The sequence below is a fragment of the Aotus nancymaae genome, unplaced genomic scaffold (assembly GCF_030222135.1).
Source record: "Aotus nancymaae isolate 86718 unplaced genomic scaffold, 86718_ANA_hifiasm-v0.15.2.pri h1tg000040l, whole genome shotgun sequence".
Taxonomy (NCBI): domain Eukaryota; kingdom Metazoa; phylum Chordata; class Mammalia; order Primates; family Aotidae; genus Aotus; species Aotus nancymaae.
The window spans coordinates 12,793,798-12,810,760 of NW_026988454.1; the positions used below are offsets into that span (position 1 = coordinate 12,793,798).

The window sequence follows — 16,963 nt, forward strand, 5'->3', positions numbered from 1 at the left end:
GAGGCTGAGGCAGGAGAATCGCTTGAACCTGGGAGGCAGAGGTTGCAGTGAGTTAAGCTCCTGCCACTGCACTCCAGCCAGGGCAACAGAGGGAGACTGTCTCCAAAAAAACAAAGACTGCATCTCATGGGACCAAATGAAACAAGCTCTTGATGTGCTATCAGTTCACTCACCACTCACAACCAGCCCTCTCAGGGAGACAATGTCATGATTCCTATTGGACAGGCAAGAAAAATATGGCTCAGAAAATTCTAGAAACTTGCCCAAGTTTACACAATTAGTGCCTATGGTACTCCAGGGATTTGAAGCATGTAAGTCTGGCTTGAGCTGGTTTACACTACCAGTCTACTACACAGAATGCCCGCCTGGCAGTTAACTCCCTTTATAATGGGTGCAACCTAAATTTCCTGATTACTTTCCATTATTCTACGCCACACACCATGTTCACGTCGAACAGAATGGCTCAGATAACATTCCCTAAAAGGGAGTGGCGCGCTCCTACTCCTCACTGGTGCCGCTTTCCATCTCCTCTCTCTGCTGTAGCATCCTTATAGCATCAGTGCTGAAGCCATATATACCCTCCAACCTGGTTTAAAATGCCCCTGTCTTGGGAAGTCTCTCCTGTCTCTGCTCTCTCCGCCCTCAAGTTCTCCCATTAAGATGAGCTTACTCTCCTATGTCCATGGTACAGCAGTTGGCAAAGCCCAGCTCACATGGGGGTCACTTCCAGGTCCCCCACCAGGATAAGATGAATGCCAGCAGAGGCTTTGTCTTCTGCTTCCTCGGTCTCCCAGCCATTAACACAGTGCGTCCTGCACCCAGGACACACTTAACGCCTGAGTGCTGAGCTGAATACAACTCGAAATTCACAGTCATATACAGGCATGAAAGGTAAACGCTGTCCAGTTTCAGTATCTTACTCAACGCTGTTGACATAGCGTCAAGTTCTTAATGCTCTCTGAAAGCTTCGAGAAGAGAAATTAAGAGGTTATTGAAGGAGAACAAGTTCTTGACAAGATAAAAGTGTACAGATAGATGGAAGGATGGAAGGACGAAAGAAATAATCCTATTAAAATCCATTAAACAAGGTGCCGTGCCACAATTGCTCTGAGCAATGGTTTTCTGAGTCCACACTGTTGACCTAAGATCCAGTGAACCATAGAAGAGAAGATGCCTATCACACACACCTCACAAATGTATACAGTTCAAGAAAAGTAAAACCTGGTTATTCAAAGGGAGCACCAAGAGTTTAAAATTAAGGCCAGGCGTGGTGGCTCATGCCTGTAATCCCAACACTTTGGGAGGCCGAGGCAGGCAGGTCACCTGAGGTTGGGAGTTTGAGACCAGCCTGACCAACATGGAGAAACCCTGTCTCTACTAAAAATACAAAATTAACTGGGTGTGGTGGTGCATGCCTGTAATCCCTGCTACTCGGGAGGCTGAGACAGGAGAACTGCTTGAACCCAGAGGCGGAGGTTGCAGTGAGCCAAGATCGCGCCATTTCACTCCGGCCTGGGCGACAAGAGTAAAACTCCGTCTCAAAAAAAAAAAAAAAAAAGAATTTAAAATTAATTCATTAGAACTAGAAAAAGAAAAAGCTACTTGGTGCTTACAGATGTCTGAGGTTGTTGTAAGCTTTGTCCATTTGGAAGAAAAGTTGGATTAATTTTCTGAAAGAGGGTCAGTGCTATCCAAGTTGAAAATACACATGCTTTAGTTTCACAAAGCCAGATAAAATACTCTCCAACATTCTTTTCATAAAAGAAACCAAGAATCCTGAAAATAAGCATTAAAAATGGAGCCATCTGTGAAACTCTTCTTCCAGGTTACCCGTTTCAAAGATGCTACTATGTTGAATGAATCTTTTTAACCACCCAGAATTCCACGGCTGGCTACCTCTGTCACGACGGTTCCACACCTACCCTGCCTCCCACTCTACTTCCTCCCCTCAAAGAAAAAATACTTATATTTCCAGCTAGCCTCTTCAAGCCTTCCTGGTCCTGAGAATACAAATGAAGACAGAAAAAATACAGTAATAGAAAACCAATCCGGGTCAAATCTCAGTCTTCTTGGGGGCTATCTAGCGCCTCTGCACTCCTGTTCCTTCACCTTCAAAAGGGCTAAAAACACCAGCCTCGCGGGCTGGCTAGAAGACTAACGGGAGGAATCATATTCAAAAGACATCAATTGTAAAGCTTTTTTTTTGAATTGAGCCTGGATCGTGGCATTATACTGTACTGAGCTTAACTACTGTATTTCAGTAATGGCCACTGTAAAGAAACTGCCTGAGAATCACCCCTTGTTCCAAAGCCCTGGGGCACGGTAGTGGCCACCGCTGCTCCGATCACCTTGCAGTCAGCTCCAACTGGCCATCACGACATGGGGACATCACTGAACTGCAGCCACAGCCACTCAGACTGACTAGTTCGTGTCTGCAAATCACTTGAGCTCTCCTTGTAGGCCATTCCACAGAAGTACTTATTGTTATTACATCAATGGTCCTGAAACCACATGTCAAATTACTTATGCTCAGTGTGCAGCAAGGAGAAAAAAATTGAAACTCCGTGTGTTCTCACAGCAGATGCTTTTGGATCAAATGGCTCGTAATTACTACTTGGATCACGGAAGGGAAGTGAGTAGCAAAATCACAATCTGGCTGTCACAAATGTGCCCACACCGCCACAGTGGCTGATAAAAGGAAAGTCTATCTGCAAGGGAGATGAGGAGGAAACACAAAAGGGCGTTGCACGCTCCCAGTTTTCTTAACAACAGTAAAATGTCATAGAAGAGAAAGTGTTTATTTCCTTCTTGGACTGATGCCCAAACATCAGTTGATATGAAAGGAAAACAAAGATGTATCTAGCTGGCTCTCGGTTACGCGTGTATGTATTCGTATACATGCTATGTAGGGTTGCGTATTAATATTCTATCTAAACAGCTGCCATACTGTGGTGAAGAGTAAGCTGTTTCATTCATATTTTCCATTTAAGAAACCAATATTAGGGGTTTTGTTTTGGTTTCGGGGTTTTTTGTTTGTTTAAGTTTGGAGCTCATGACTAACGTGGCAATGCTGCATTCACTCACTGCCGCAGAAAACGGGGACACCCCAAGCCAGTCTTCCAGGAGAAAGAGCCAAGGCCCAGGGGCTGCCATAGTTTCTGCAATGAAGCTTCTGGGGCGGCCACCATCCGAGCCTTAGTGGGGAATTTGTTGTCACAATCTCCATGACAAACACCTCCTTTCAAAGGCCGTGTAAGACTCACTATTACTCATCCAGACGTTCGCTATGAAAAGCTTTCATTTTTGGCTAGCCAAAGTGTCCCCTAAAAAATGCTCAAGTCAGACTGGCTTTATTCCAGCTTTAACAGACTCTGAATTAGGGTGACTCACTGTTGGACTGTTACATGATGCATCAATTAGAATGGAATATTTTAAAATGCACACAGCCCCTCCCTCACAACGGCCTTTCTGTGTTACAGAAATGGGTGCAATATGCTTGCTTACTGTATAAAAATAGAAGGTTTGTGTAGGTTACACGTATTCTCCAAGAATGATTCACAGATGAAAAGTAGCAAGATGAAATATTAATTATTTAGCCAGCTTAGGTAGAATTTTAAGCCCCAGAGACATTAAAAAAACAAAACAAATTACACCCTTAGTTCTGAATGTATTGATAGATACATTCAATCTGTATCTAATTATCTGAGTACTACAGCACAGAAATGACAGAGGCTGCATCAAAATAGTCCTATAAATGAAAGGAATTTCTTCAGTATCCCTACATCACAAGTAATGCTTAGCTAAAATAAATCGGAGTAACGGTTTATATACACATGCTTAAAAAAACAAATGCAGTAATAATAGTAATAATAGTTCCTTCTCACTCCTTAGAGCATTGAAGGGACTTGTTTATTTGAGTGCACTAAACTAAATTCTCACTGTAAGTGGCTACATTAGCAAAATTTATTTTCAAAGTACAACATAAATTCTGTTAACAGAAAGTGTACTGATGCTATAGTTTCAAAACTTTCTTTTTTGGAATATGGGTTCTTACTCTGTCACCCAGGTCGGAGTGTAGTGGTGCAATCTTGGCTCACTGCAACCTCTGCCTCCCAGGATCAAGCGATCCTCCCATCTCAGCCTCCCAGGAACAAGCCACTAGACTTGGCTAATTTTTTGTATTTTTGGTAGAGACAGGGTTTCACCATGTTGCCCAGGCTAGTCTCAAATGATCCACCTGCCTCGGACTCCCAAAGTGCTGGGATTATAGGCATGAGCCAACATGCCAGGCCTCTTAACATTCAAAGTAAGAATTTTACATTGTTGGCCGGGCGTGGTGGCTCACGCCTGTAATCCCAGCACTTTGAGAGGTCAAGGTGGGCGATCATGAGGTCAGGAGTTCCAGACCAGCCTGGCCAACATAGTGAAACCCTGTCTTTACTAAAAATACAAAAATTAGCCGGGTGGGGTGGCATGCGCCTGTAATCCCAGCTACTCGGGAGGCTGAAGCAGGAGAATCGCTTAAACCTGGGAGGCGGAGGTTACAGTGAGCCAAGATCACGCCATTGCATTCCAGCCTGGGTGATAAAGACTCTATCTCAAAAAAAAAAAACAATTTTACATTGTTATATAATGCTGCAAGTGATATGACCCTAAAATCATGGGCTTTTATTACAAATCAGTTATTCTCAGCCATTAAATAACTACATCTAATAGAAATAATCATCAAACTTATTAAGCAAGTATCATATCCTTAGCAGTGTGCTACAGATTGAGAATATATAGATAACCATATATAAACTATATAGATTACAAGCTTCCCCGGGAGGCATGTCATATGCACATGACAGATGGCTAAAGTAAGAGATGGTGAGTACAGAGTAAGAACCAGGCAAATAACGGAGACATAAAAGCAAGAAAAATCAAGTTAAAGTTCCAGGAAGTCTGTGCAATTTAATCTGCATTTTCAAACAGGTTGGGCATGTCTAGAAAAAAATATAGGGATGGGGAAGGGAAATCATTTATTATGAAAAGTCTGCCATTTTCATGGTATGACAAAAAAAAAAGGAAGGTTTGGATTCGGCTTCCTTTTCCCTCCATGGTTGCTTAAATCCAGCAAAAGTAGAGCAAAAAACAGGCGCAACTCCAGCGACAAGGCAGCCGGTAAAAGGCACTCACGACATCACACAGCCTGCACTCCACCGACCCCTGATCCCTGGGGAAGGAGAGGGAAGGGGACGGGATTTTGAGCACAGGATTTTCTAATCCATTTTGAGCTCATCCTTCAGGAAGCAGGACAACCCAGGCAGAGCTGCCACCTGCAAGCAGTTTTGACAGTAACAGCAGCACCCCGAGCAGCTTGGGATGACCACAGATGGAGGAGAATATGTGTCTGTCTATGTTGCGTATTTTAGGATCACCAAAACGTTTCTCACTCACTTCTCCCAGGACTTATAGCATCCAACACTCCAGGAATCCTCAGTTTTTCACAAAATAAATTCCAATTCACTGATTTATCCCCACTGATTAATTAAAGAAGACTGCCTACTTCTGCAAAGGTATATTAAGTTTGTCCAACTCTATTATAGTCAGTTTTTCACTATCAACAAATAGAGTTTTTTTTTGGAGGGGCGAAACTGCAGGTAAAATTACTTGGTGGTGGAGAAATTACAGAAAAGACCAATGACATGAAACACAGCTTCATGGGGATGGTGTGGGTTTGAAAATGGCACTAGGAAGAGGCAGAGGCACATCCGGGGTTTCATACTCCAGGGTTTCATTCAGCAATCATTCTGAGGATTTGTTTGGTCAGAAGCAATTCTGGGGATGAGGAGACACTACTCAGTTCCACTTGAATGTACTATCTGTGTGAAGATCTCCGACAGCCCTGAGAGGAAAATGCACTTTTGTATTCACTGAACTCTCAGATGAGGATAAGTAGTGCTGAGGAATGGAGATGGATAAATGAAAGATGGTATTATGACTTTAGTCATGTCACTAATTTTAAAATGGAGTTATTATGAGGTTAGATACCTCCAAAATGCTTGGCATTTAAGACTATCTCTTTAGAGAATATCTACTGGGATCATTTTAATTCTAAATCTATTTTCAACAAGTTCACGTAAAGATTCTGAACCAGCATCTCCCACTTAACTAAGCATTTGTGTTATTCATGTGAAACAAGATGGTGGCCATCTACAGCAAAGCTTACCTCACTAGAGTTACTGGAGTTTTGAGGTAGCTGAGTTCCAGAAAATCCACTTGAATCAAACATCTGACAGATGGTAGGGGAGAAAAGACTAATGAAATGGCCCTGTAATGTTCATTTGCCAGCTACCCTTTTTCATTATTTAAAAACTAAAGTTCTATAACATTTTATAAGAGCTTCATATCACAATTTGTACTATCTACTATTCTAATACACTTCAAGTTTTAACTTCCCACACAGTTGCATTTTACTTTTTTATGTCATATATTATTCAAGTTGGCCTGTAATCCCAGCACTTTGGGAGGCTGAGGTGGGTGGATCACCTGAGGTCAGCAGTTCAAGACCAGCCTGGCCAAAATAGTGAAACCCCATCTCCATGAAAAATACAAAAATTAACTGGGCATGGTGGTGCCTGCCTGTGGTCCCAGCTACTCAGGAGGCTGAAGCAGGAGAATCGCTTGAACTCAAGAGCTGGAAGTTGCAGTGAGTCGAGATCGCACCACTGCATTTCAGCCTGGGTGACAGATCAAGACTCTGTCTCAAAAAAAAATAAAAATAAAAAAATAAAAAATATTATTCAAGTCATCCTATGTCTTCTTGATACTGCTGTTAACCAAAAAGTACACATTTCTGAAAGGTGTGAAACAGAACAACCAAAATCAAACTCATATCTACTTTTTTTAAAGTGCGCAGAATAAATCTTGGAATAAAATATAGCTAAATGTTGAAAGTGGTTTGTTTGAGTAGAAGAAGTAAAAACAATTGCCTTTTCCAAATTTCACCTTCTAAATTTTGCAGTGGCATAATTAACATTAAAAACAATATAAACATTTAGAAATACCTACTAAATCAACTTCATTCAGCTATATAAATACTGACACTGTAATTAGTTTCATATCTTTTTAAAGCAAAAAATGTTCAACCAAATGCTTTTGTTTATCAAAAAATCTTATGTTGAGAACAAATTACCACACATGCTGGGTGAAAACCATATTAGGCTCATATCTAATTAGCAGAATGTCTACAGCTAAGAAAAATAAGCAAGTTATTTATCAGGTTATTAGTTAATTATACAGAACATACTGTCTTGATTAAAATACCTTAAGGACATTAGTTAACCATCAAAGAAGTTCCTTTCACAGAGCATAAAGGCTACTATGGCTCAGGTCTGTACTCCCAACACATTGGGAGGTTGAGGCGGGAAGACTGCTTGAGGCCAGAAGTTTGAGACCAGCCTGGGCAACATAGGGAGACTCCCTCCCCATTTCTACAAAAATAATGTTTTAAAAATAAAGAAAGCATAGGTCCACTATTAGCAAAGGGTTTGCAACTGACTACGGTCAATAATGAGGAAATACATTTCCAAAAAACCAACGAATACGATTACTCTTTACAATTAAAATTAAATTACAGGCTGGTCACGGTGGTTCACACCTGCAATCCCAATACTTTGGGAGGTAGAGGCAGGCAGATCACATGAGGCCAGTAATTCAAGACCAGCCTGACCAACATGGTGAAAACCCATCTGTACTAAAAATATAAAAATTAGCCAAGTGCGGTGGCTAAAGCCTGTAGTTCCAGCTACTCAGGAGGCTAAGACACGAAGATCGCTTGGACCCGGGATGTGGAGGCTGCAGTGAGCCAAGATCGTGCCACTGCACTCCAGCCTGGGTGACATAGTGAGACTCTGTCTTAAGAAAAAAAAAAAAAAATTTTTTTTAATTACGAGTAGAACCACAATTTTAAAATCTGGTATTATTTTTGTATATGAGTATACAAAAGCGTGGCCACGTTGACGTTTCCTGTGATTCTGCTGTCTGTTAATCAACAAACCCACTCCCGCCACCTCCAACTTTATTGTTTCAAGGTTTTAAACAAGTCAAAGGAACTGATCCTAGCCCTTTTACTTACCTAATTCACAAAAGCGTTATAAAATAAATAGCCGTATGCAAATTAGAAAACAAAGATCCAATAAAATGTGACTCTTTTTCCTATGATATTGAAAGCATAATCAGAAAAACAGCAGCTCATTCAAAATAAAAGCAAAAACTTTTTCGGATTTAATTGCAAACATTTTCCCTATTCATCTGAATGATCAGGTCAACATATAACTTATCTTTTCAATAGCTTTGAAACAGAATAATCCTAAAACATATCAGCAAGATGAAATTCATTATCATACACTCCCCATTATGAAATACAGGTGCATCACGAAATTCACATATTCAAAATGTTCTGAAAACAATTTACGAAACTTGGGCCACATTTCACCAACATGGGCTTAGGCTATTTTTCCTTGATAAAAATGTCACAAGAGGCTGGGTACATTGGCTCATGCCTGTAATCAGCACTCTGGGAGGCCCAGGCAGATGTATCACCTGAAGTCAGGAGTTGAAGACCAGCCTGGCCAACATAGTGAAACCTCATCTCTACCAAAAACACAAAAATTAGCCGGATGTGGTGGCACACACCTGTAGTCCCAGCTACTTAGGAGGCTGAGGCAGAAGCATTGCTTAAACCCGGGAGATGGAGGTTGCAGTGAGCCAAGATCGTGCTACTGCACTCCAGCCTGGGTGATAGAGCAAGATTCCATCTCAAAAAAAAGAAAAAAAGAAAATGTTACAAGAGCCACCCCTCCCCAAGGGAAAATAAGCACCAGCAATCGTCCAGTGTTTCATGACTGTGGACTTAGGCAGGAATGAGCCCCCGCTCTGCCCTTCGGTGCTGGTGAACAGGGCAAGGTAAGTGATGTAACCTCTTCAACTGTCAGTCTCATTTCTAAAATGGGATGACAAAACCCCAAGGCCATGCTGTAAGGATCTAGTGAGCAAAATCCACAGCACTATCAACAGAATGTAGCTGCTACTCCTCTGATTATTAATTTTCCACATTCATTTTAATATAAAATCTATGAGTAAATGAATATTAGTACTAGAGGGAAGGAAAAGTGTAGATTATTTTCTGATTATTCTTATTTTTTCTGTTCTTAAGCACTGCACACAGTGTGACTACCTCTTTGGGAGTGCCAGGATAGATGCGTCAACCTGTGCAGTTTTGTCAGGGGGGAAAAAAAGGGCATGCTAAGAACTGATTCCTTTAAACCAACTTTTATTTTTATTTTTGAGACAGGGTCTTGCTCTGTCACTCAGGCTGGAATGCAGTGGCACAATCACGGCTCACTGGAGCCTGGACCTCCCAGGCTCAAGCGATCTTCCCAACTCAGCCTCCCGAGTAGCTGGGACTACAGGCCCATGCCACCACACCCAGCTATTTGTAGAGATGGAGTCTCACTATGTTGCCCAAGCTGGTCTTGAACTCCTGGACTCAGGTGATCTTCCCACCTTGGCCTCCCAATGTGCTAGAATTACAGGTGTGAGTCACCACACCTGGCCTGATTTCATTCTTAACAGAGAATGAACATTGATGATTTATGGCAGGCTGAAAATTAGGGGTTTCAGGAATTTCACTCTAGTCTGCTGTTCCCATGCTGAAGAGCTCACCTGACTTATAGAAGGTCTCTTCTCCTTCCCTTTTCTGGCCAGTGTGTCCAGCCCTTTTAACGAAGAAAATATTCCCTTCTTGATTCTCCCTTGCTGGGACAGTGACAGTGTCCTTTTCCGGAGAGCAGAGTCACCTCTAGAACATACCTAACGTAAAACACAGTTTTAAAGATCTCAAGGCTTAGTATTTGAGTGGCAGAGACAATTAACAGTTGCCCTAAAGAAGTGAGCTCTGCCTGCTATAAATGCATTCCGGCCATGGCCAAAAGCTCCTGCATGTCTGAAATACCAGGAAAGCATCCACTATATAGACAGCTCTCATCTGGACAACACAAGTCATGACATTCAGGTCTCTTCACAGTGGGCAGCAGTGTCAGCAAAACCACCCACAGACCCCCTGGCTGAGCCAGCATAACACACAGAAGCCACCAAAATGGGAGCGACTGCAGAAAGCCCAACAGGGCGCTCTGCGGGACAGAGAAAACAACCCTTAATCCACCCTTTAATCTCCACGCCATTGTCGCCACCTCTCCAGGATCCCACTTTCCTGATGGTATGGGGTGGCACAGACAGAAAGGCGTACAGATATGAACATGCGGTAACCGTCCACTAGCTGCTGGACTCCAGAATGAGCAGTAGAGAAACTGGGGGCTCTACGTCTGGTCTCCTTCATACCCAGGCCCGTGGCCTCTGGGTGACCTGGCCTCTAGGTGTCAGTTTTTGGGTCAAGTCCCACAAGCGCTGATGGCAACCAGCTGAAAAAGGGGGAGCATCCGCAACCCTCCCCAAATGCTGCAGAGGCAGCCTTCCTCAGGAACTTACCAGAGCATGGAAAGAGGAAACAGACAAGATGCCCAGCCTGCCGAGGGCCAGCTTGGAGGGGCGGCTGGCAGCTGCAAGGAGACTCTTGGGGTTCGGTAACTCCCCCCCTTGTAGGCTGGCCAGATAGCAGCGCATCCTGAACAGATCCATGTGAAATTTCTCAAGATTCTGCTCCCATTGCTGGATCTTAAAGAAAAAAACAGAGGTAATTTAAATAAAAATTAAAAGTTTTCATGGGTTGAGATGAAAATGTGATCCCTTTCACAAACTTGAAGGAAAAATTAGTTTCAGCTGGTCTGCATGGTTTAAATTAGCCCTCCCTTCTCACCCCATCTCAATCCCTCCATCTAAATGCATGGGGCCCTTTGGGAGGCAAGGCGGGCAGATCAATGAAGGTTAGGCATTCAAGACCAGCCTGGCCAATATGGTGAAACCCTATCTCTACTAAAATAAATAAATAAATAAATACAAAAATTAGCTGGGCATGGTGGCAGACACCTGTAATCTCAGTTACTCTGGAGGCTGAGACAGGAGAATTGCTTGAACCTGGGAGATGGAGGCTGCAGTGAGCCGAGATCAAACCATTGAACTCCAGCCTGGGTGACCAAGCAACACTCCATCTCCAAAAAGAAAAAAAGATACACTGGGTCATCCAATACTTTACTTCATCAGGATAGCCAAAAAAACAAAAAACAAAAACAAAAAGCCGGTGATCCCAATATGGTGACACGCCAAAATGGCATGATCTTTGGAGAATGCCAGCACTCTAAACCATCCTGACTTAAAACAGGATGCAACTTGCAAGTCAGCGTTTTCACTTTGCTTCATTTCCCTTCACATTTACAGCCCCTGATCCTAAACTGGATTAACTGCACTGCACACAAACAGATGCCAGATAAACAAAGGCAGTGACTTTATGTTTCTGTTCATTCTCAGTAAATGACTCAAAACAATATGAAGCAAATGGACTTCAGGGATAAGGACAAATAGAACTTTTACTTAGAATACTCCTAAGTATCTTGGAGAATAACCGCCATCTGTGCATCTAAATAAAATTGAAGTATATACAGACGTTTACACCACAGAAGTTCCTATGTGCTTCTTCAAAACTTAAGTCATGAGTTGGTAAAGAAATTCAGCCAAGGCTGGAAGGCAGTGGCTAACGCCTGTAATCCCAACACTTTGGGAGGCCGAAGTGGGTGAATCACGAGGTCAGGCGTTTGAGATCAGCCTGGCCAACATGGTGAAAACCCATTTCTATTAAAAATACAAAAATTAGTTGGGTGTGGTGGCAGGCACCTGCAATCCCAGCTACTTGGGAGGCTGAGGCAGGAGAATCACTTGAACCCGGGAAGCAGAGGTTGTAGTGAGCTGAGATCATGCCATTGCACTCCACCCCAGGTGCAGTGCAAGACTCCATCTCAAAAAAAGGGAAAGTAAAAATAATAATAAATGCAGCCAAACTCTGGGAGCCATTTTCCTTTCTTCCAAGGATGTCAAAATGCATTACCTACAAGTATTATCTTTATGCAAAATAAATTGTTAATAATAGGTGAAGAAAGGCTGTTGTGATTTGCCAAAACAGGGACTCAGCAGAACGAGAAGAACAGAAAGCTGTGATTCAAAAGGTCCTGAGTGCAATCTCAACATTCGAGAGAAGGTCTGTCAGTGAGCGCCTGTAGTAAAGGATTCAGTGTGAAGAATGACGTCATTTCAGATGCAGCAGTTACATCTCTAGTTCTGCCATGTTGTTGAGCATCCAAAGGGATCCTCCCCTTTCACACTAAGCTTTCTGTGTGAATCCTTCATTCTGGATAAATGATACTTTGAAGGATTTCCAGCACTGCTCCCTCCAGTTTCTCCCCATGGAAAAGTACTACAAATTCTGGGCATTCCCCAGACCTCCTCCAAGTTCTCTGTATCTATTTCTTAGGGTGGTTGCTACACAACTTTTCTGCATGGAAGAAAAACAGCCACAAGATCTAAACAAAGAATTTCTTGATCATCATTTGTCAGCAAAACAGTGAAGTTTCAAGGTGCATTGAAACAATGTCAACATCCATAATGAATTTAACCTCACTTAAGATCCTGTATATCCATATTAGCAAATGTGGTGGCCTACTGATAACAGCCTTGAATGGACAGAATGACCTGTTGGCTTTTAAAAATGCAGATGCCCAGGTCCTACACCTGAAGATTCTATCCATTAGGTCTGAGGCCTAGGGTGGTTTACATTTCATAAGCACCTCCTGGGATTCTAGTGCACGGCCTTACTAGCTGGGACTACAGGTGTGGGCCACCACACCTGGCTAATTTTTTTTTGTATTTTCAGTAGAGATGGGTTTTCACCATGTTGGTCAGGCTGGTCTTGAACTCCTGACCTCAAATGATCTGCCCACCTCAGCCTCCCAAAGGGCTGGGATTACAGGCAGGAGCCACCGTGCCCGGTCTTTTTTGGCTTTTTAATCCACTGTGGATGGCAAGGGCATCTTTACCTTCTGGTATCCAATGACTCCTTCATTTTCTTTTCCATTTTTTCTTTTTGGAGACAGTCTCGCTCCATCACCCAGGCTGGAGTGCAATGGCATGATCTCAGTTCACTGCAACCTCCACCTCTTGTGCTCAAGTGATCCTCCCACTCAAGTGAAAGTTTACTTTCCTAGTCTAGAACACCTCTGTTGTAGACTAACAAGACAGTTCAAATTGAAACTGCAAGTCTCTTCCTGATCCTGCCATATTAGAGAATTCTAGATTCCAGAGTGAAGGATGGGTACAAACTGACACCTTACTTAAGGTTCAGTAAAAACTACAACTCTCAGTCCTGTTTCCTAAACATCTTTTCTCCAGATGATTCCTGAAAATCCACAATTATAGATGGATTCCTTTGTCTTCTAATAGGTATTTCTAGACTGGATAATGCCTTAAAGTTTATTACACTCATTTATGCCTCAGTGTAAAACAGTTTATCAGGTATTTTCTGAAGGTTGTATGGAGGGTGAAGATATGAAAGGAAAGAAAATGAATGAATTGGCGGGGCATGGTGGCTCGTGCCTGTAATCCCAGCACTTAGAGGCGCCAAGAAAAGAAGATTGCTTGAGCCCAGGAGTTTGAGACCAGCCTGGGCAATATGGTGAAATCCTGTCTCTACAAAAAATACAGAAATTAGCCAGGCATGGTGGTGCACATGCCTGTAGTCCCAGCTACTCGAGAGGCTGAGGTGGAAGGATCACTTGAGCCCAAAAGGTGGAGGTTGCAGTGAACCGAGATCACACCGTTGCACTCCAGCCTGGGTAACAGAATGAGACTGTCTCCAAAAAGTAAAAAAGGAAAGAAAAAGAAAATGAATGAGTCAATGGATACCAGAAGACAAAGATGCCGATGCCATCTACGGTGGATTAAAAAGCCAAAAAAGGCCAGGCGTAGTGGCTCATGCCTGTAATCCCAGCCCTTTGGGAGGCTGAGGTGGGTGGATCATTCGAGGTCAGGAGTTGAAGACCAGCCTGACCAACATGGTGAAACCCCATCTCTACTAAAAATACAAAAAAATTAGCCAGGTGTGGTGGCACATGCCTGTAATTTCAGCTACTCAGGAGGCTGAGAAGGAGAATCGCCTGAACCCAGGAGGCTGAGGCTACAGTGAGCTGAGATCGCACCACTGCACTCCAGCCTGGGCGACAGAGTGAGACTCCATCTCAGGAAAAAAAAAAACAAAAAACATACAAAATAAAATAAAATCCAGGTCTATGCTAATCACCATAGACTGGGGAAGAAGACAATCTCTTGTATTTGCACTGAATCCTGTAGTTTAAAAGTATTTTTAAAAGTATTATTTAATGTATTTGTGTGGCTACACATCAAAGCAGCACTGAGAGGTAGACAGTTCTGTCCCAAAGGATACACAGGGAATCATAAAGTTTTGTTTTGTTTTTTTTGAGACAGAGTTTTGCTCTTGCTGCCCAGGCTGGAGTGCAATGGCACGATCTAGGCTCACCGCAACCTCCGCCTCTTGGGTTTAAGTGGGGAATCGTAAAGTTTTATCAGAAACACTTTAATAATCTTCAGCATTCATAGACCTCTCCACTCAAAGCTTGGGACAAAATACAGGTGAATTCACAGGAAGAACATGGACTCAGAGGCTTCCGTTTATCAGAAAGGTGACAGGGCTGGGACACCCCAATAGCCCAAAGGCGACCTTATAAAAATCAAGATGTTTGTTGTCTTGATTATACCTTATTAAGTTTTAAGACAACCAGTATCTCAATAAACTGTATACTGTAGAGTTCATTTAAAATTTAATTTAGTAGAAAACGCAAAGGAAAAGTAACCTTATGACTACTGTATTTCAGAATGTTCCTTACCCTTCTTATTCTTATTCTGATTGGAGCATCTTGTTTTTTGAGACAGGGTCTCACTGTGACACCCCGGCTGGGAGTATAGTGGCATGCCGTTGGCTCACTGCAACCTCTGCTTCCCAGGCTCAAGTGATCCTCCCAACTCAAGCCTCTCAAGTAGCTGGGACCCCAGGTGCATGCCACCACTCCTGGGTAATTTTTGTATTTTTCAGTAGAGACCAGGTTTTGCCATGTTGCTCAGGGTGGCCTCAAACTCCTAAGCTCAAAGGGATGCACCTGTGTAACGGTTAGTTTTATGTACTCACTTGATTGGGACATGGGGTGCCCAGCTATTTATTCAAACATTATTCTGGATGTGTCTGAGGATGTTTTGGGTGAGATTAACACTTAAATGGGTAGGCTGAGTAATGCGGACTGCCCTCCCTAATGTGGGTGGGCCTCATCCGATCTGCTGACAGCCTGAAGGGAACAAAAAGGCTGACTCCCCCTCAAGGAATAGAGAACCCCTCCTCCCTGACAACCTTCAAACTGGGACACTGGCTCTTTTTTTGTGGATTTGGCTTTGGACCTGAACTGAAACATGGGCTCTTCCTGAATCTTGAGTCTGCCAGTCTGCAGCCTAGAACTACACGATCGGCTCTCCTCATTCTCATGCCTTAGACTCAGACTGGAGCTATACCATTGGCTCTCCCAGGTCTCCAGCTTACTGACTTGCCCTGCAGATCTTGGGACTTGCCCTTCTCCATAACTGCATGAGCCTATTTCTTATTATAGATCTCTCTCTTTCTCTCCGGAGCTACACAAACACACACGCACACCTCTTCCTGTATAGGCACATCCTACTCGTTCCGTTTCTCTGGAGACCCCTGACTCACATAGCCCTCATCCCTGGAGATCTCTGTGGCAGGCCTGCCACCTTTACTCACATACCTATTCCCTACTGAAAGATAATATTCATCTTATTTCTAAGGTCATAGTTCTTATAGAAAGAATCAGTCAGGGAGCTTAAAAGAAGATTTGTGGTTGAATAAGAATCAATATGAAATATTTGACTTTTCTTTCCACAGACTCACCAAAGTTGTAGAGAGGAACTTGAAAGAATATTCAAGGAAAAATATGGTGAGGCCCTGGATTCAGATGCTCGGGTTCCTTGGAGGGAAGGAAGAGGAAGGAGGACTGGACCCACAGGCTCACAAGAGACCTTATCGTATTTAGAAAGGCTGTTAACATTTTCAATGAAATTGCAAAGGAGTTGATATTACCATACCTTCATTTCTCAGCAGTGGAGACTTAAGTTCAGAAGAGAAGCGATTTGACCAGGGTCACGTAAAAAGCTCGCCCTACCGGAGCAGCAGACCCAAAGCTGATTCTGATGTGAACAACATGTGGGGGACAGGGACATTCGCAAATAGCTACAATGGGGCCCCTGATTCCCAGGTCTTCTGACTCGTAAGGCAGATGCCTGTGCACTATCCCAACAGTGAGCTCAGCAACTTTCACTCACATTTTCACCTGTCAACTTTCTCTCTGCCGATATAGCCCCAGGTATCCTACAGAGAAGGGGGTTAAGACTACCACACTCTCATTTATGGCCCTATTTATATTGAACACTTTACATTTCAGTATCCTATCAGCCTTGACATTCAAAGTCAGCCCAAATTTAAAGTAATATTAACTTGAAAGAAAAACATTAAATTAAATTAATTAATTAGTTTGTTTGTTTGAGACAGAGCCTCGCTCTGTGGCCCAGGCTGGAGTGCAGTGGCATGATCTTGGCTCACTGTAACCTTTGCCATTCTCCTCCCTCAGCCTCCCAAATAGCTGGGACTACAGGCACATGCCACCACGTCTGGCTAATTTTTTTGTATTTTTAGTAGAGACAGGGCTTCACCCTGTTGGTCAGGCTGGTATCAATCTCCTGACCTCGTGATCCACCTACCTCAGCCTCCCAAGGTGCTGGGATTACAGGTGGGAGCCACCCCTTCCAGCCAAGGAAAACATTTTATAACAATTCTTCAGAAGGTGGCATAAAGGAAAAGACAAAGATACATATTTTAAAGGGTAAAGGAAAAAATAAAAGA

The 16,963-nt window shown here is 43.0% G+C and overlaps 1 protein-coding gene across 3 annotated transcripts in view; it reads right to left on the bottom strand.

The window, feature by feature from the left end:
- TIAM2 (TIAM Rac1 associated GEF 2) overlaps positions 1–16,963 on the bottom strand; it is a 310,343-nt gene that overhangs the window by 85,314 nt on the left and 208,066 nt on the right. For all 3 annotated transcript variants that reach the window (XM_064360523.1, XM_064360524.1, XM_064360525.1), the window contains 2 exons: positions 10,531–10,716; positions 9,709–9,855 (listed from right to left, as the gene is read on the bottom strand). In XM_064360523.1, the coding sequence (XP_064216593.1) occupies positions 9,709–9,855; positions 10,531–10,716 (333 nt within the window). The remainder of the gene's footprint in view (positions 1–9,708; positions 9,856–10,530; positions 10,717–16,963) is intronic.